Source organism: Delphinapterus leucas, chromosome 2 (genome assembly GCF_059928025.1).
Source record: "Delphinapterus leucas isolate spDelLeu-1000000601 "Yukka" chromosome 2, BTC_Dleu_Yukka2, whole genome shotgun sequence".
Classification (NCBI taxonomy): Eukaryota; Metazoa; Chordata; class Mammalia; order Artiodactyla; family Monodontidae; genus Delphinapterus; species Delphinapterus leucas.
In genome coordinates this window covers 33522762-33543140 of record NC_143130.1, presented here as the reverse complement: position 1 = coordinate 33543140, position 20379 = coordinate 33522762, and the positions used below count along the sequence as shown (strand labels likewise).

Genomic DNA, 20379 nt, shown 5'->3' with positions numbered 1-20379 from the left:
TTTTATCCTCAGTTGGGAAAACCTAGGCCCAGAGAGGTTAACTGACTTGCCTGAGGTCACACAGCTAGGAATGGCAGAGCTGGAATGAGAACCTAGATGGTCAGTTCAAGAATCTCTGCTCTAACCACAGTGCTCCACTGCCTCTCCTTCTCCTGTCTGGGCATCTGCTCTGTCCAGACCCTCCCCTGCCTGTTCCAGGAGACAGGACCTGAGCTCACTTCCTGCTGTGCTGTCTGTGGTACTGCTTGTGCCCCAAGCCCTCCATGAAGTTTGACCTGAGAGGCGCAGCATCTTGGCTGTGAGCGAGAAGGTTCCCAAGGGTGGGGACTGAGAGAACGAGGGTGATGACCTGTGACCCATGATGACTACATGCTTGTAGGGAGCACGCTGCTGGTTTGTAATGAAAAATCACCTTACAGGATTGGGGTAAAAGGGGCTCAGGAGAAAGAAAAATAATAAGGGAATTAGCCCTGATCCAGAAGAAGAGAGCTAGACGCAAAATCGTATGGGTAACAGAAATATTGTTTGGTTACCAAATTTTCCACCTTTTGGAAATGACCGTATGGAACGGCAGGCTTGGTGGCGTTGTTGGTGGGACTGGACATGGTGGCCAGTGGCCCCGCACAGGGCAGAGGTGTTCCTGGGTCTCGCTCCCCGAGGAGAAAGAGTGCTGGGCTTGCTGGGGCCGCAGTTCACGCTGCCGTCTTCTCTGCTGCTAGTGCGTCTGGGTGGAGGGAAAACAGCAGGAATGATTTTGGCTGGGTTGGGGATTTGGGAGAGTTTAGACTATAAATAGTGAGTATATAAAAAGCCTCAAGTGGATTTTTGGAAGCCCGAAATTCACCACATAGATCCAAGCAAGATAACAGTAACCATTTAGGTTTTAGTAACATCTAAATGTAACTCGGCACAGTGCCCTGCCACCCCACGCTTCTGCTGTCACCACAACCCCTGCCAGCATCTGCCAAACCAGAGACACACGTCTCAGGAGCTTTGCTGCCAGCCTGCTGGCTGCCCTGAGGTCCTGGCCCTGCATGAATGACCTTGCCTACTCTCCATGGAGGGGCCATTTTAAGTCTCATCTACAGCGCAGGAAACTGAGGCCTAGCAGGCCAGGTGACCTGTCCAAAGTGACACAGCCAGCAAGCACTGGGCTGGATTCCACCCACTACCCAGAGCCCACCCCACTGCCCGCTGCCCCGCCCTGCCTGAGACCGGACTCCGGGGCCCGCACCAGGGCAATGCTGCAGGAAGCTATGTTCAGGTCAGCAGAAAATTGAAGCAGCATGTGGAAAGGAACGTGGGTACCTTTGCGTCTTGCTTCTCAGGGCCTGTGATCACCAGGCTTCTCTTGTCTCTAGGCCCCTTGTTTCACGTGATACACCGACTTGTCATAAAACCCCTCTGCACTCCTGCAGCCCCGGCTCGGCAAGCCCAATGCCTGCCCTGGTCCTAGGGCTGCTTGGCGTCAATGAGACCCGGCTCTACTGCCCTTGGCCCTGGATCTGCTGCTGCTCTTGGCCACCTACAGTCAGGTCTTCTGGTCGTGATTCTTTTAGGAAAATCATTGTCACCTGATACTGAGGGATAGATAACCTGGATGGTGTGACATTTAGGATGACAGCAATCATATTTATAGGAAAAACCCAGGGCTCCAATGGATTGTTTTTAAACCTGTAGGATTCCCTTCACAGTCCTACCTGCCCACGTCAGACTAGCTTATTCTCCTCCAAGGTTCTGGAATAGACTGCTGTAGGAAACCCCAGAAGGAGGTTCTAGCTTGTTTGTACAGGGAAAGGGCACCAGGTCTGAGGCTTCTTCCTACCAGGGAGGAAAGGGAGGTCCAGGGAGCCCCAAGAACTGGAAAGCAGCTTCTGAGACTCAGCCCCCAGTCGGCACCGAGCTGGGTGTGAGAGATTCCAGAACCGGAACATAAGGCAGCACAGCCAGGTGAGCAGTTCTGCCTGGGGACGAGAGGGAGAGGGCTGGGGCATGGGAGGGGTGCTTTTGGTGAAGGAAGGCTTCACAGAGGAGGTGCCCTGCGGCAGGAGGAATTTGCATGTGGGGGCGGGGAGGGGAGAAAGGCACACCCAGGGAGGAGGTGTCGAAATCCAAGCAGCCTGGGCCTGAAGGGCTGGTCCATCTGGGAAGGTGGTTGGGAAGGTGGTTGGCCCACGATGGGGCAGGAAGAGCAAGAAAGACAGCGCCAGCTTGCTAAGGCCATGAAGGCTCTGCCTTATGGAGTTTGGTCTCCACCCTGTTGGCTGCAAACATTCACAGTGGTCTTATTAGTAGGCTCCCAAGAGCACGTGGGAACCAAGCCTCAGGTTGGTGGTGGGGTTAGAGGGGCAGTGAGCTGGAGCAGAGAGCCAGGTTGGAAGTTATCCTGACAGCCTGTGTGTGCAAGGTGAGGCCTCCGCTGGGACGGAAGCCCAGGGGGTGGGGAAGGATGGGGAGCCAGGCAGGAGCCAGGTGAGGGAACAACACTTCCATGGATGTCACAGGGAACGTTTGAGGCCAGGGTCTGGGCAGGGTGGAGGTGAGCAGGCTGGTGTTTTTAAGAGACCAGAGACAGTGAGGGTGTTGAGTAAAGAGCTAAAGGTGTGGGACCCAAAGTGTGTCCTTCTGAAGATGGGAAGGGCTGCAGAGAGCCATGAGGCTTGGCTGGTCGCAACAGCGGGAGCGTCTCTCCTCTGCTTTCCACTCCTCTTGGCATTAAGTCCAAATTCTTGCCAGGGCTGGTGAAGCTGCCCCAGCCTGGCCTCGTGTCCCCTCTCAGGCCACCCTCCTTTCACTATCAATGCCCCTGCCCCTTTGCTTCTCTTCCAGCTCTCCCACCACACCACCTTCCTCCTGCCCCAGGGCCTTTGCACATGCCGACCAACTGCCAGGCGCTTTGCCTGGAGCCGGGTGATACGGGGGGGGGGGGGGTCGGTGTTAATGTCGGGTTGCCCCTCCCTCCCCCATCTCAGCTCTTCCATCATCCATGTCACCAGTTCCCTCCACTGTAAACACTTGGTGCAGTCTCTGTTTTCCTACTTAGACCTGACTGATGTCTGCTCATCTAGGTATTTCCTGTTTATTTCTTTGAGCTCAGCTTAAAAGTCACTTCCTCCAGGAAGCTCAAACCATCCAGTTCAACGCTCTTCCAATATCTGACCAACGGGCTGTGCATGGTGGGGGTGGAGGCTGGGGTGGGTTGTAAGGGACCTCTGGGGCTGCAAGGACTTTGGTTTTGCTCTGTGTGAGCCTGGAAGGACTCTAAGCTGGGGAGTGGCCTATGTGACTCTGTTTCACATGACCCTCGTGTTGAGGGCTGATGCCAGGGGCAAGGGCAGAATAGGGAGGGCATTTAGGAGACTGCTGAGTTATACCAGGGGACATGTGGGCGTGGCCTGGCCCAGGGCGGTAGCAGTGGGAGTGGTGAGAAGTACTCAGGCTCTGGATGGATTTCCAACGTAGAAATGACCAGATTCCCTGAGAGCCTAGACTCGGGGAGGGGTCGAGGGGGCTGCAGGCTTTGGGGCTGCCCTTTACCATGATAGGAAATCTGGGGGTGGGTTAGGGGGCTGGGAAGAGCAGGAGCTCAGTTTGTGTGATGAGCCTTAGACACAGAGGGGAGATGTCCTCAGTGTCTGGAGCTCAGGTGTGACGTCCAAGCTGGTGACACAGGTTGGGAACCATCAGCTGGTAATGGGCACCCGCAATGATGAAAATGACTGATGTCTCCGGTGGGGCGGTGGAGGTGGGTGGGTGGCGGAGAGGGAGGAAGCCCAGAACTGGGGCTTGGGGCCCTTGATGCTAAGAAGAACCAGCAGGGGAGACTGAGGAGCAGCCTCTGTGCTGGGGGGACCAGCGCGGTGGGGACCAGCGCGGTGGGGAGGGGTGTCCCGGAGGCCACGTGGGAAAGGCTTCAGGGATGAGTGGTCCACATGCTGCAGGAAGGGCTCCGGGGACCAGGGCTGAGAACTGGCCCCGGGCCTCTAGCCACCCGGGGCAGTGGTGACAGCAAGCAGGGTGTGGCTTCAGGCAGTGAGGGGTGATCTGATTGGCATGGGTTTGAGAGCGCCAGAGAGAAACTGAGACACTGGGTGGAGACAACTTTTTGAGAGTTTTGTTTTTCTATAAAGGGAGGAAGAAAAATGGGAGGGTAGCTGGAGAGTTCGTTGTTATTGCTGTTTTAAAGATGCTGGAATCACAGCAGCAAAGAGAGAACTCAGCAGCTGGTGCAGGGACACCCTTGAAGAACCACGTGGCGGGGCGGGCGGGTGGGTGGCGGGCGCAGGGGGGCGCCCAGGAAGGGAGTGGGTTCCTTGGCAGGAGCGGGGCCCCCTCGGGCAGCAGGGTTGGGAGACAGAGCCCACGGGTGCAGTGGGAGAGGACGGTTTCCCCTGAGAAGAAAGACGCGGGGCCTCGGGAGAGTGAGGGTGGGGACAGGGTGGGAGGTGGAGAAAGGAGCATGGGGATTTGCACGACTGCAGAGGTGTGGATGGCGCATGTCAGGGAGACGGGTGGCTGGTTCTCCATCCGCCGTCGGCTGCGGTCGCAGGTGCCGACTCAACGGAGAGCCAGGCGCAGAGTGACCCTTAGGTGAAGAGCCAGGTGACCTTCTCCAGGGCCTGGGGTGGGGGGTGAGGGAGCCTGTTTAGGGTGGGGGGCGGGGCGCTGGGAAACGTGCAGATGAGGGGAAGGATCTGGGAGAGGAAAAGATGAGTGTGCGCAGTTGCCAGAGCAGGAGCCCACGGGGTGGGGGTGGGGGTGGGAGGGCTCCCTGAGGAACCAGGGAGGGGCAACCAGGGAGGGGCAGCTTGGAGGGGGCGGGGGGACAGAGGAGTGACCGACTGCGTTGCTGCCTCCGGCTGCAGCAGCCAGTTCCTCTGCTGCACCCAGCCCGGCCCCTGAGATGCACGTTGCCCATTATCTCTTTATACACTCGGGTTCCCGAGACAATGGTTGTCTAGAAAGGACTGGATTTCGAGCTCTTCTCTCCAGCTTGTGCCTCGCTCAATTTGCAGAGAGTGTGGGGGGCGGAGCCCAAGTTCCTAATTTATTCTCACTTGGAAAGAGTACTCAGGCAACGAAGCCAAAACTCATCCTGGCATCAAAGGAATGATGTCCTCACCCAGGAATAAGACGCAGATCCCGCTGCCCGTCTGCTGGGCTCGGGTAAAATGCAGTGCGATCCTGGGGGTCTGCTTGGCATGGGGGGGGCTCTTCCTTCCCTCCCTCCTCCTTTCTGTTCTTCCTTTCAATAAATATGCATTTGCAGTCTGAATCTATATGAAGGTGATGGAATAGAAAGGGAGGGGAGGAGATGGTAGGCCCAGCCAGCAGCCTTCCTGGACTGGCATCTTGCTAGCAGATCTCTTGATTTTGCTCAGTCTGGGGTGGTGATGTTTCCCCAGGAGGAAAACCAAGACTGATGCAAACCAACGTGGGTGACCCCGCTTACTCTGTCAATGACTACCTGGGAGGGGGAGGGTTTGTGATCCAGTTCGGGTCAGTGGGGCCTGAGGTGAAATGGACTGGACATTGGGTGTGTTCCCCTAAGGAGATGAGACAGTCAGGAGAGGGAAGGTTGCTCCTGCCATTCCTTCCTTGGAGGCCATCTTGAGATGCCCCAGTGTGGGGCAGTTGTCTCTGTCCGTGAGGAGAAGGCCAGGCAAAGGACAGGAAGGCTATCTTGAGCCCTGCTATCACTGAGCTGCTGAATTAACAACCCTGGATCCAGCTCTCACCAAATTCCTGTTCATGGGATAGTGAGTCATCTTTATTGTCCACGTGCCTTTTACCTGGATATTCCAGTACTTGTAACCAGAGGCATCCTAACTGCTGCGGCAAGGAGGAAGTAAACCATTGTGGTTTTCTATCACATGGGGCGCTGAGCCTCCTGGGAGCCAAGGCAAGAAGGGAAAACAGAGAAACGGCAAAGCTTTCATTCTTAGTTGGGAAGAGCTTCTGAGGGAGTTTCAGCTGTTTTGCTCCTAAATTCCTTGTTTGACACTAAATTTTTGCCTGCGAGTTTATGAAAGGAACACTGAGATACATAATTGCTAGATTCAGGATAATTGTTTTGCCAGAGAAGCAGTTTCCACAAGACTCTTAAGACAACGAAGATCTAGGTATAAAGGGAGAGTCTAACCAGAGAGGCAAAGAGTGGGTGGGAGTGGGGTGGGCAGAGAGCTGTTCCACGCACCCCCCAAGATGGTCAATCCCTCCCCTCGAAAGGAGTAAAGCCCAATATGAATCAGAGCCCACACTGAAGAGATGATGAGATAAACTGGCAATAACACAGAGTGGAAGGTGGAGCAAGACGGAAAGGGAAGACCCCTGACCCACCAGAGCGAGAAGGATTTGGGGTGAAAAGACTTGGAGTCATTTGGGGGACCCCTGGTTTGTAGAAGCCCTGGGCCTGGATGCTTTCTCGGGACCGGGGGTGGGGGGGTGAGGAGACGGGGTGTGTGTGGAAGGGGTGGAAGGAGGCAGTGGTCTTCTCTTTTGCGGGCCCACTCTCATCACAGGCCCACTCACTGTGTGGCGTCTGTGTCAGCCTCTCCTGTCCCCCCAGGCTAGGGACCATGTGTGTTATCCAGGCTTGGTGGCAGGGCTGTCAGCTCTACAGAATGCGTCCCATCGGGCCTCACACCTCTGAATGCTGTGTAGTCTAAACCATCCAGGCGTTCTCCTGAGAGAAGGGTAGAATTTGAAAATTCACACTAGCCAGGCAATGGGAGACCTTTGCTTTGCCGAAGGAGTCAAAACAGATTTTCATTAAAAACACGGCACTTTCTGTACCTCTGCTGTAGAATGTTAATAGATGCGACAAAAAGAAACATCAAATACATTTGAGAGAGTCAAATAGGCATCTTTACTGCAATATGTCTTAGAGGCATTAATGCCATATTCATCAAATCCAAGAGACACCCTTAAGTGGAAGATGCATCAGGATTTGACATATTACTGAGAAAGGAAAAGTGTCCAAGTTGGGAAGTGTCATGGGGACTCTTCCATGAAGCCGTGCCAGTGAAAGGCTGCACCGTTGGTGCAGGAGAAGATGAGAAATAAACCCACCACCAGAGAGGGACAGCAGGGAGCCCCCTGGCCTCTCCCCTGGCCATGGTGGAGGCAGGGAGAAACGCTTGTACTGATCATTTGAACCATAAGCTGGTTCTCAGCGGGGGGTCACACCACCCATGTGGTCCCCAAGGGGTCTCAGAAGCTGTGTCCCAGACCACTGGCGGGAGCAAACACAAATCCTCTCAGGAAGAAGTCAATTTCGGTCCAGGCCAGTGGTGATCACAAGACACGGACTGTGAGATTTTCCCCGATTTCAGGGATGTTAAGATGTGAGGAAATGTGCAACTAGGCCTGGTGGAAGGACAGGACATTTATGTGCCCGTGAACCCCACAGAGGGACAGAGTGTGCAGCCTTGCTCATCTTACCCCACTGGAAGCTCCTGGTGCCCGGCGGCAGCAGTGGTCACCGGTGTCACCATTTGCTCAGCGTGTACTTGGTGCCAGGCTGGGCAAGGGGCTTGGCCCCTGTCAGCTTTGACTGGCTCCGCAGATCCCCTGCATCGGTACAGCATCGTTACTGCCATTTTGGCAGAGGATACTGGAATAACTTTGCTCGGGGTTGCACACAAGTAGCAGGGAAGCTCTGCTGAGTGCGTGCTCTTCTCCCACATCCTGGAGGTGGTGCCCATCAAACATTCTTTGAGGGATGCCACCCTAACCTAAACCTACCGAACCTAGCACACTTCCAAAGTTTTAGAAAACTTCCCTTCAGAAGTTTAAGAAAATGCCAGTACAAAGATGTGATATTTACGCCAGTGTCTTCCCAAATCAGACAAGAGGAGGTGGCATCACTGGGAAGATGTTACTGAATTACGTGTTCTCATGCCCACCATTGATCCCTTCTCAGCAAGTACAGGATTACACAGCTGGGGCCAAGGGGTGCCCAGTACTGCCCGGACCACTTGATAGCAGAAGACTTCACATAGCCACTTGGGGTGTGTTGAAACAGAATTTGATCCAGAAATTGCCTCCTTCTGAAGTGGTTAAGATTCCGCGCTTCCAGTGCAGGGTGTGTGGGTTCTATCCCTGGTCAGGGAACTAAGATCCCACATGCCGTGTAGTGTGACCAAAAAATAATTTTAAAAAACAATAAAATTTTTTTAAAAAGCCGAAAAATTTCCTGGCTCCAGTCACCTTTGTGGTCTATGTCCTGTCCATCCGCAGGCCTGCTGACCTCAGACTAGGGAAGCAGCAGGCCCCACCCCCCGTCCCTACAGAGCTGTGTGGCCCTCAAGGGCCATCTGGAGAGCTGGAGCTGGAGTGAGTGGTAAACCCTGTCCCTACAGGAAGACGAGGCAGGTCTTATTGCAGATCCAGTCACAGTGCAAAGGGCTGGTCCTTCTGGGATCAAGCTGTCCTGTCACCTTGTAAATCAACGCGCAACCCACAGCAGGTGCTTTAAGATGTTCATTTTGGGAAGCTGGGCTCCCGACAAAATTGAAGCCAAGATACTGTCTGGGCACATCCACAATAAATGGAAAGTTTAGCCCCAAATGAGCAGATCTATTAATAAAATAAATTCGGATCCCTCCAAATAAAAATTCAGATGCATTTTAGTCTCCTCTCAGTTCAGTGGGCTGAATCCCTGAATCTACTAAATTATTATGGAAAAACCCTTATCTCTGTCAAAATCACTGCTGCTTTGGCAGTATCCTCTGGGGACACATGAGCCGCTTCATAATAACTTAGATTATGTGCAGTGTAGCCTTAGCTTGAAGAGGGTCACGTACTTGAAGGAGTACAACACAAGGTCCAGGACAGGGTCGAGGGACAGTCTGGCCAACAGGGGCCAGAAAGGTGACAAGTGTATTGCTGGTAAGTGACAGAGGGAGGCCTTTAATCCAGTGTCCCTCCTCTGTGGGCAGCCAGGGTGGCATTGGGAAGAGACAGGCTGTGGGTTCTGGGTACTGTTTCTGCCCTGCCAGGGCAGTGCGATTTCCCGCAGGGCAGCCCAGCCTGTGCTAGGGCCTCTGTCTCTCACGTGGGCAGGGTGAGGCCATCTGCAGGAGGGAAACTCAGGGCCTGCATTCTGCATCGTGGGCTGAGCCCACTTGGCCAGGGGAGGAAAGGGAGGACAAACTGCTTTAGTGCAGAAAAGGGAAGAAAGTGTGGGAATTCAGTCCCCAGGTTCCAGAGGGGCCCCTGGCAGGAGCACTTGTGAACAAGAATTTGGCTGGTCCCTGTTCTCCCACCTCCACTGGGGTGACTCACGCCAGCAGAAAGGATGAATCATGTGGGTTACGAAACCGAAGGGCTCCTGAGAGTGAGGCTGGAAAGGACCCGGGGAAGCCATCGGCATGGGTCCTGCTCTGTCCCCACCTGCTCCTGCCCCTCGTCACCGACCTTTCCACCTGCCACGCCACAGTCTCGCACAGTGAGCTCTCTACAGCAGCCCGAAGGCAAGGGGCTGCTCCTGGAGACAGACCATCAGGGCACGATTCCCTTCCCACCTCAAGGCCTTGCTGGCCTAGTTTTTGTTTCTTCACCAGCCGGTAGTAATCAGGGTAATAAAGGCTTGCTTTCCACATGTGGCCAGTTGGGACCAACACCCCTTGGGAGGAATGGGAGAAGAGATCCTGCCATTCACCTGTTGCAGGTGTGAACATTTCTACAGCTCTCCAGGTGCACCAAATAAGTCTCTGTTGGATTCTAGGCTGCTCCAGGCAGCAGGGGCCAAGATGATTCCACTTACTTTCCCACTGACTGGTCCCAGGTCAGCGGGAGCTTTTAAGAGTCTACACAGCTGGTGATCACCTACCATGCGGCAGGCCCTGCGCTCATATAACATTTATCAACATCCGATTGCAAGGCCAGCGCTCATGTCATGCCCTAAACAGCCCCACGGGGTAGATAACTACTGTCACCCGCAATCACAGGTGGAGCCCAGTGCTCAGAAAGGACAGCAACTTGCCCAGGATCACACAGCTAGGAACTGGACAGCTTGGGATCCACAGCACCGTCTACCCCCCAGTGGGCTGCAACCTGGGGGCTGTCCCCCGAGGTTCCTCCCGAAGCCAGCTAATCTGCCAAACGTCTTTGCCCCCCTCACCAAGCCCCTTCCATCAGGCCTAGCTCTGAACGGGCCCTGACCTGTCTTTCCTTGTGGCTTCTTCCCCCAGAATCCAGGACCTAGGGCGAGCCGCTTGTCTCACGCAGGGAAGAGCAAGAGCAAGGCCTCGCACGCAGGTCAAAACACCATCAGGCAAATGAAGCCCCCAGGCTGCCAGGCTGCCCTACCGGAGGGGGGCGCCGGCCCCCAGCCCGCCAGGCTGGGAACGGGACTCACCTGAGACGACCCGGGCCCTCCCGGACGCCAGTGGAACGCGTGTCCCGAGGGCCCCCGAAGTCTGCGGGAAGTTCCAAGCGGGAGCTTCGCCCCGGCCTCGCGAAGGTGGGGTGCGGGCCGCTGAGCGCGGGCCAGGGCGCCGCCGGGCCGCGCGGGCGGGAACGCGCGGCGGCCGTCCCCTCCTCCCTCGCTCCCGCCCGCAGCGGCGGCGGCGGCGCTTCTCCGGCGCGGAGCGGCTTTAAAAGGCGGCACCCCACCCCCTGGCGCACTCGCCGCTCGGGCGCCGAGCGAGCCTGTCGTTACCATGCCTCCGCGCGCGCCGCCCGCGCCAGGGCCCCGGCCGCCGCCCCGGGCCCCCGCCGCCGCCTGGGACGCGGACACCGACACGGACACGGCGGGCGCCGGCGGGCCCGGGCTCCGGCCGCTCGCGCCGCGCCCCTGGCGCTGGCTGCTGCTGCTCGCGCTGCCCGCCGCCTGCTCCGCGCCGCCGCCGCCGCGCCCCGTCTACACCAACCACTGGGCGGTGCAAGTGCTGGGCGGCCCGGGCGCCGCGGACCGCGTGGCCGCGGCGCACGGCTACCTCAACTTGGGCCAGGTGAGTGCGACCGGCCCGCGCGCCCGAAACTTTCCCGGCCTCCGGCGGGCGCGGCGCGAGGGGCCGCCCTGCAGGGAGTCGCCTGGGAGCGCGGCGCGCGGGGCCCTCGGCGGGGACGCCGGGGCAGGCCCGGCGCTATGGGGTCAGCGCCCCGGGCGCGGGCACCTGCCCAGCCGCGCGGGAGGGGAGCCCGTGGCGGGAGCCGTCCTCCGTGTCCCCCGAGCTTGTCCCGCCGCCGACCCCGGCCTCTCCGCGCCGGGCCCTCTGACCTCGACGGGCCGCGCGGGGCTCAGGAACCTGTGCGCGGGGCTCAGGAACTTGTGCGCGCGCCGGAGGGGCAGGCGGTTGCGGGGGTGACGTGCGCTCCCTAGGTGTCCGCGACTCCCGGAGGGAGGGCGGCCGGTGTCTGCGCCCGGGAGGCGCGGGACCGGGCAGTCGCGCCGAGGGTCGGAGGCTGCGGTCCCGCGTTTGAAACCCCTCCAGGCTTCTGGCGGCGACGGCGGGGGTGGAGGGAGTTGGCTTTGTTTCTGGGCCTCCGCGCGGGGTTCTGATGGTAGTTCTCTGCGGACCAGATGTATGACCTTAGGCAAGTCACTTCCTGTCTTCTCCATCTGTCCGGACAGTGACAGTGCGTACGTGCGCAGTGGTTGCGACGATCCTGTGTTTTCTGGCCGCAGGGCACCTGCCGGGCCTGACCCTGGCCGGGGAGCCAGGCGTCCTCCCGTGGCCTCGCCCTCAGGACTGCTGTCAGTTAGCAAGAGGGGACAAACTCCGGGCACAGAGGCTGCATAACTCCAAAGGACCTCGGTGGCCGGTCCCTTTTTCCAGCTCCAACCCTGCAGGGTGGCAGTGGGGCAGGTTGATCCTGATTTATGGCGGGGGGAGGGGCCGCAGCAGCCTCAAATGTGCGGTCCTACCAGTGGACCTCTCTGTGCAGTGAACAAGTCTCCTACAAACTACACACTTAGAGGATCAAATGGAGTGACAGGGACGTGCGCGCTCATAACTCAAGCCCTACTGCCAAGTGGCGTTAAATTCAGTTTCATCGTTATCCGTGACAGAAGCCAGCAAAGTGTGGTGCGGCCCTAATGTAAATGACATCTCTTTGCATCCTGAGTCTAGTCCAGATGCTGCTAATATGAGATGTGCCACCTTTGGGAAAAGTGGATTCTACCTGCTGCAGCTGTACTTCACACCGCAGGTTAGAGTGTGTCTGAAAGAACCCATCACATCCTTTGTATATCTTTTTTTGTTGTATTTTGACCACTCAAGTCTGTCCAAACATCCTGTGATTTAAGATTTGCATTTGGGTAGCACTGGCTTCAATTCTCCCTGTGGTTCCTAAGTCTCCCTGGTTCATGGTCCAGACTGAAGAAGGGGCTCCTCAGGGTCCATCCGGCGCCTTGCTTGCCCTGTTGGCTTAGGGCCCCAGCTCCTGCTAAACTTGGCTGCTCTGCCCAGATGGTCCAGCAATTTGTCTTCTGCTAAAAGTGACTCTTAAATGGCGTGGCAAATTACAAATTACAAAGTGCCTGGGTTTCTGGCTCTTACAATTAAATGAGCAGAGGGGAACTGAAGTTGAGTGGAGAGCTCCTGGACATTGCAGGAGAGAGGCATGGTGACTCCCCCTCATGACTCCTGTCCTTGGGGATCAGAAATGCCAGTCCCCTGGCCACGCCCGATCTTTGAAACAATTTCTGTCTGACTCACTGAGTTGCTTGTGCATGAAGTCCGCAGTCCTCACTTTGCCTGTGGGAGAGAAGTTTGCTCAGGGTGTGCACCCCTCCACCCGGGACCTTCTGGGGGAGCATTTCAGGGTCTCCCCACTTGGTCCAGGGCAGCCAGGGTGGACTGCACACAACGTGGTCGCTCAGCCTGGTGGGCGTGCTTCTGGGGCTGCTGCTGGAGGCACTCTCAAACGGAGGGGCTGGTTGGTTTGGGATACGAGCTGTGTCAGGCGAGTGTGTGTGTGTGTGTGTGTGTGTGCGTGTGCGCGCGCGCGCGCGCACGCGCACTTGCAGTTACTCAAGGAGGGCCTGTTATTCTTTATTCCCAAACCCGCTTTCCTGCCCACCTCCCCCAAGTGCATTGCTAATGTGGAAAAGGCCTGGAGCACTCCACCTTCTACCTATTCACTAAGAACTCTTTAAAAACCTTATTTGCCTTTTTCAGCCAGGAGAATTTGTGACTCATAAATAAGATGTAGATATTATTCGCTTTGATTTATGGGTGAGTGAACTGCGGTGAAGCGCGGGCTGGAAGCTGTTTGTGTTCACACAATAAGAGTGTGTCACCTCCAACAGTTACGATTCGTCCACTTCGTCTCCTGCTGCGTTCTCTGGTCCCAGGTCTCCTTTGGGTGACTCTTTCCCCAAACCCTTCATGGGCAGTTAGTGTTATGCCCGGTACCTGCCCTGACCCTTTTTCTCCTGAGTCTTTGCTGCGCTCAAGTTCTGGCTTCATTGCTTTACTTTCTTTCTTTCATACAATTGATAACCTGATTCTGTTTATTTTATGTGGTGCAAAGGTAAATTAGACCAGTGGTTTTTCACCTTTCTTGAATTGTGGGTCCTCTTCAGAGTCTGATAAAGGCTCTGGATCCGCTCCATTTAAAAATATGCATCATCAGGAACAAGACAAATGAGCCTCTTTTGGCCCTGGGGGCCCCAGATAATGCAACACAATTTACAAAAAAAGGAATAAAAATTGGGAAGAGTCAAATGTCACTCTTGACAGATGACAAAATTAGCCACAAGGATAATCCGAGAGAACCTGGAGACCAACTAATGAGAGAGTTGAGTGGGTGCTTGATCAACAGGAGCTGCCCGACAGTGGCCACAGCTGCAAAGATGAGAGGAATTATAATTCCCTGCAGCATAGGCACTGTTAGAGACTTAGGAATAAATCTTAGAGTAGCGCGAGACTTTCGTGGAGAAGATTACAAAACATTTAAAGAAGCATTGGGAGAAAGAAGGCCTGAATGATGGAGAGACAGATTATGTTCTTAATGGGAGGGCTGACTGTCACAGGTCCCCTGAATTAACGTGTAAATTCAGTGTCGTCTAGTTGTGGTACCCATAGGTTTTGTTTTTTTTTTTAAGCCAGGTATGAGCTATTTATTTATTTTTGATTTTGACAGTTTGGGAATTTTTATCTTTTAATAGTGGAATTTGACATATTGGCATTTACTGTTCAAACCATGTGGTATTACTTCATTTTTTTTAACAAAGTATTTTTTTAATTAAAAAAATTATTTTAACATTTTTATTGGAGTATAATTGCTTTACAATGGTGTGTTAGTTTCTGCTTTGTAACAAAGTGAATCAGCTATACGTATACATATATCCCCATATCTTCTCCCTCTTGCGTCTCCCTGCCATCCTCCCTATCCCACCCCTCTAGGTGGTCACAAAGCACTGAACTGATCTCCCTGTGCTATGCGGCTGCTTCCCACTAGCTATCTGTTTTACACTTGGTAGTGTATATATGTCCATGCCTCTCTCTCACTTTGTCCCAGCTTACCCTTCCCCCTCCCCATGTCCTCAAGTCCATTTTCTATGTCTGCATCTTTGTTCCTGTCCTGTCCCTAGGTTCTTCAGAACCATCTTCTGTTTTAGATTCCACATATATGTGTTAGCATCCGGTATTTGTTTTTCTCTTTCTGACTTATTTCACTATGTATGACAGAGTCTAGGTCCATCCACCTCACTACAAATAACTCAATTTCATTTCTTTTTATGGCTGAGTAATATTCCATTGTATATATGTGCCACATGTTCTTTATCCATTCATCTGAAGATATATAGATTGCCAACAAACACATGAAAGGATGCTCAACATCACTAATCATTAGAGAAATGCAAATCAAAACTGCAATGAGGTATCACCTCACACCAGTCAGAAGGCCATCATCAAAAAATCTGCAAACAATAAATGCTAGAGAGGGTGTGGAGAAAAGGGAACCCTCTTGCACTGTTGCTGGGAATGTAAATTGATACAGCCACTATGGAGAACAGTATGGAGGTTCCTTAAAAAACTAAAAATAGAACTACCATATGACCCAGCAATCCCACTACTGGGCATATACCCTGAGAAAACCATAATTCAAAAAGAGTCATGTACCACAATGTTCACTGCAGCTCTGTTTCCAATAGCCAGGACATGGAAGCAACCTAAGTGCTGATAGGTTTTGATATGGAGTATGAAATCACACAAAGGAAGAGTAGGGTCTTGGAATACCAGAGACGACTCTGAGAAGGGAGATGGGCAGCGTCTCTGCCACCATAAGCCTTGGTGATCACAGCAGCTCCGCCTTGGCCCAGTGATGGTCTGGTCCATCGGTGGAGTTGACTCCAACCCAGGCATATGTGGGAGCTTGTATGTAAGCAGAAGAGGCTCATGTGGATGGGAAGTCTGGGCAGTTCAGTAAACGGTGCTGAGAGGGCCGACTCTCTGCAGGGAAGGGCAGCCAGACCCTCACCTCACACTCCATAACAACAAACTCCAGATGGAATGAGAGCCTGAATGTGTAACTGCCATGGAAGGCCTTTATGACATAGGGAAAGGAAAGGATTCCTTTTTTAAAAAAAACTTATTTTACTGAATTATAGTTGATTTTCAGTGTTTTGTTAATTTCTGCTCTACAGCAGAGTGATTCACTTATATATACATTCTTTTTCATATTCTTTTCCCTTATGGTTTATCCCAGGAGATTGGTTATAGTTCCCTGTGCTATACAGCAAGACCTTGTCGTTTATCCATCCTATGTATAATAGTTTGCATCTGCTAACCCCAAACTCCCAATCCATCCCTCCCCCACCTCCCGCCTCCTTGGCAACTACCAGTCTGTTTTCTATGTCTGTGAGTCTGTTTCTGTTTCGTAGATAAGTTCATTTGTGTCATATTTTAGATTCTACATATAAGTGATATCGTATGGTATTTGTCTTTCTCTTTCTGACTTACTTAGTATGATAATCTCTAGGTCCATCCCTGTTGCTGCAAATGGCATTACTTCATTCTTGTTTTATGGCTGAGTAATATTCCATTGTATATATGTACCACATCTTCTTTATCCATTCTTTTGTTGATGGACATTTAGGTTGTTTCTGTGTCTTGGCTATTGTGAGTAGTGCTGCTATGAATATAGGGGTGCATGTATCTTTTTGAATTAGAGTTTTGTCCAGATGAATGCCCAGGAGTGGGATTGCTGGATCATATGGTAGTTCTATTTTTAGTTTTTTGAGGAACCTTCATACTGTTCTCCATACTGGCTGTACCAATTTACATTCCCACCAACAGCGTAGGAGGGTTGAGAAAGGAAAAGATTTCTTAAACAAGATGCAGAAAGATCAAATAAAAAAGGGAAGAGATTGATCCATTAAAAGTTCTGTATAATAAAGGCTTCATAACAGTTGAAAAGCAAATAAGAGAGTAGGAAAAGTATTTATAACATATAACAGATTAATGTGTAGATTATTTAAAAAGTTATAAATCAATAAGAAAAAGGATAAATGCCAGGTAGAAAAATGGAGAGGCATATGAATAGGGAATTGAATGAAAAAGAAACCCGGATGAGAAAAGATGCCTAGCCTCCCCGGGAGCTGTTGGGGCAATGCAGCTTCAGGCGATAATCCCATTTCACACCTATCTGATTGGCAGACTGGGAACGTGTTAGTATGAAGTGTTGCCAAGGCTGTAGAGGAGCTAGAACTTTCAGATGCTGCTGACAGAGTGGAAATGGGGACAACTACTTGGAGAGTAATCTGGGGTCAGGTCACATCAGCAAGTCCACATCTCAGCTTTGTCATAAGAAACTCTTGCACAGGTGCACCGGGAGACTTGTACCAGAATGAACACAGGGGCATTTTTAAACGAAGGGAAACACAACCTAAATATCCATCAGCAGAAGAATGGAGAGACATATCGAAATAGCCACACCATGGGGTACTCAGCAATACTTAGAAATGAGTGAGCTAGGCATGTATCTACACAGATAAATGTCAGAAATAATGTTGAGTGAAAGAGGCACGTTGCCCATGTACAATGTAATAGTATTTATGTAAACTTAAAAAAACACTGAGCCATTCTGTAATATTTATGAATGTTTACACATGTAGTAAAAGTATAGAAGCTTGGGCTGGAAGGATCCACAGCAAATTCTAGTTAGTAGTAGAATTTCAAACTTCATCTGCAGTGTTCTAATTCTTCATGCACTTTGTAGACATATATGTAATATATGCACTTGTAGGGACTTCCCTGGTGGCACAGTGGTTAAAAATCTGTCTGCCAACGTGAGGGACAAGGGTTGGAGCCCTGGTCTGGGGGGATCCCACGTGCCGCGGAGCAGCTGGGCCTGAGGGTCACGGCTGCTGAGCCTGTGCTCTGGGGCCCGCAAGCCACAACTGCTGAGCCCACGTTCCACAACTGCTGGGGCCCGCGTGCCTGGAGCCTGCGCTCCGTAACAGGAGAGACCGCTGTGGTGAGAGGTCCACACACTGCAGCAAGGAGTGGCCCCCGCTCGCTGCAACTGGGGAGGGCCCGCACATAGCAAAGAAGACCCAGCGCAGCCATAATAAATAAATAAATAAATAAATAAATAAATATATACACACCCTTGTATACAGACATCCATATGTACATGCATATACACATGTGCATATTTATACGGGTATACATGTACACCTACACATGTGCACATACACAGAGATACACATGAAATGTTAAAGGGGGGAAAAAGAAAAGAAAAATGCACATCATACACACATACCACTGTGTTCCTGGGCCACCTGTGGGCATACAGGTAGCTGTGGGCCCAGTGTGAGAAGCCCGTGCTTTACACTCCCCAGGCTGGGCTGATCCACTTGTCAAGGAAATGGTGACCTAGGGAAACAATGCCTGGCTGCAACTCACGGGGCTGTTGGGAAAGAGCTGGACCCAGAGCCCGGGAACCCTGCTGCTGGCCACTGCCTTCTCCCTCTGCCAGGCTTCTTTCTCCCTCAGGTCATTTTGTGGCAGAGGTGGCCTCACTCCAACCTGCATCGTTACCTTTGACATTAATGACTGAGAAAAGACAAGTTGTTTATTCACGTGAAGAGAAAGGCAACAAGCCACTTGCACAGACCACATCACAGCAGCTCAACGTCTGCAGCTCTTAGAAGTGATGTTTACCTTTAAGGTGGCACTGAGGCACCACGCTTGCCCTTACGTTTCTGCTTTGCCTGGGGAATTGAGCTAATTTGTTGGCTCTGAGCCTGAACATAAAGCGGTAGGCTGGCTGTCAGGGCCCTAAAAGATCTAAGAGCCTTCAGTGATGTTGAACTTGCCTTAAATAGTTTTACTTAAAATAGCTGCTGAGTGGAGCATACCTGGCTCAGAATTTCAGGTGGGCCTTTGTTATTCACTTGTCAACAGAGGAAAATCGTCATGCTGCGGACGGCTTGTTCCTACAACTGAAAACAAGCTGAAGCTTTAGCCGGGTGTTAAAATAATGAGCCAGAACTTGTTCCAGGGAGTGTTGGGGGCTTGGAAGGGGCAAGGGGAAGTCCTGCCGCTTCCTCAGTCACCTGCAGCATAGTTCTCTGGTATTGATTTTCGGCTGGAGGCTGTCTTTTATGCTCTGAACCAGGAGCCATGCTGGTGGCTGGCCTGCAAATGGCAAGGGAGAGGTTCTGGTGTGAGCTGGGGCTGGGGGTACAAACAAAATTGGGATTGTGAAGCTTGTGTAGTATCACACCTTCCCATTTGCTATCTTTATTTGGATGGTAATAGATCAAAGTGGACAGGGTTTTATTTGATGGGGGCGGCGGTGGAGAGATGTGTGCCAGGCTGAGTTGCAGCACATGGAGCCGGGAGAGCTCCCAAGGACAGCGTCCGAGGGGGACTCAGAACCAGGCCGGGGTGGCTGGCTTGGCTGTCTGGTCCCTTGGGAGGGCTTGAGCTTCTCTAGGTAGAAACCAAGGGTGCAAATGAGAAACACAGCTGCTGATGGGGTGAGAGAGCCTGAGGACTGTCTGGGGCCCCCTCCCTGGTCTTGGGCTTTGCAGGACTGTCCACATCCTGGGGAATACTCCGGGATCCTCGGGGTCTCTGAGTCTCTGCACAGATCTTGCCTCTAAAACGTAGTTCCTCCGGTCTAACCCAGCCCAGCCAGGCGCTGATACCCTCCCCCTGCTCCTCCCATCACCCTGCCCAGGGAGGCCTTCTGACTGCGCTTGTGGGCGCCATCTCCTTTCCAGCTTGGACTGTGGCATGGCCTCGCACTGACTGGAGGCCCTGGCGTGTGCTTGCGCCTGGCGGGCAATTCCCTGGGAGTGCTGTCGCCCACGGAGCCTCATACCAACCTGCAGGCAGGTGTCACAGGGCCTGTTTTACTGTGAAGAGACCTCAGGTCCGGTTAAGTGTGACTTGCTGCAGGTTATTAACCGGTGACTGACAGGCCAGGGCCCAAAGCCCTCCCATTCGGCTCGCCTGCCCCGTCCTCCCCTCTGGCAGAGGAACCTCACCTCTGTGTCTCAAACAAGGGTGAGCAGCGGACAGACCCGCCAGCCGCTGTCCCTCCTTCCTGCCACCTGCTTATGTGCACACAGGGTGCTGGAGGTGACGTGTTCCATCCTGAGTAGCCTGCGCTGGCTCCTTCTCATCAGCACTGAGACTCACAGTTCTCCACGTGGAGGGAAAAAAACCAACCCCTCCCTAGGATGCCACACGCAGTCCCTCAGAGTCTGCACATTCTCCACGGGACTGATCCTCCTTTGCTGCGAACCTCCTCCTCTCTGTGTGTCCCTGTCCACAGGGGGGACCACCGTCCACCGGAAGCTCAAGGCCTGGAAGTCACCACTGCTCCCCTGCTCCCACGCCTCCTGTCCTGTCCATAACCAAGCTTGTCTCTTTGGCCTCCTGGATGGCTCTTAGGTTCCCCCCGGCTTCTCCCCACCACTGCCCGGCACAGGCCTGGGCCTCTCACCCGTCCATGCCATGCAGGCCCAGTCCACTGCCTTCTGCTCCGGCCCCGCTGATCCCCTCACTTTGTGCACTTGCTTCCCTTTCAGCTTCCTTGTGCTGTTCTTTCTGCCTAGGATGGCTTTCCCCTGCCCACCTGGTCAGCGCCTCATCCTTCCTGGCTGTCTGTGGCCGGACCTGACTTCCCCAGCTCTGCAGATGTGCCCTCTGGGCTCCCAAGCCTCCATCATCCTGACCCTGTCTGCTGGCTTGTGTGTTTCTGCCACTGGGCTCTGGACTTTGTGGTGCCTCAGTCCACATCGGCTCTCTGGTTGCCCTCTGAGATGAGGTCCGATTCTGCTGCTTCTCTGATGGCAGAGCCATCTTCCCAGGGCAGCCTGGGCCCAGCAGACACGCCCTCATTTATTCAGCCAGTGTTTGTTATGTGCGCGTGTGCGGGTGCTGGGCCCTCAGAGATAAGGAA

The 20379-nt window shown here is 53.5% G+C and overlaps 1 protein-coding gene and 1 long non-coding RNA gene across 10 annotated transcripts in view; one reads left to right on the top strand and one right to left on the bottom strand.

Annotated features, from left to right (window-relative positions):
• Positions 1-504: 504 nt before the first annotated feature.
• Positions 505-12407, bottom strand: LOC115803915 (uncharacterized). Its single transcript, XR_004024712.2, has 2 exons — positions 10364-12407; positions 505-724 (listed from the first exon to the last, which is right to left on the bottom strand). It is a non-coding gene; the product is annotated as an uncharacterized LOC115803915 (long non-coding RNA).
• The window catches only part of PCSK6 (proprotein convertase subtilisin/kexin type 6), a 187454-nt gene continuing 177684 nt past the window's right edge, over positions 10610-20379 (top strand). For 4 of the 9 annotated variants that reach the window (XM_089906643.1, XM_089906648.1, XM_089906650.1 and 1 more), the window contains exon 1: positions 10611-10958. In XM_089906643.1, coding sequence (XP_089762769.1) covers positions 10668-10958 — 291 coding nt within the window. In that variant the 5' untranslated portion in view covers positions 10611-10667. Of the gene's footprint in view, positions 10959-20379 lie in introns of all 9 variants that reach the window. The other 5 variants (XM_022554547.2, XM_022554545.2, XM_089906647.1 and 2 more) reach the window with 4 other exon arrangements.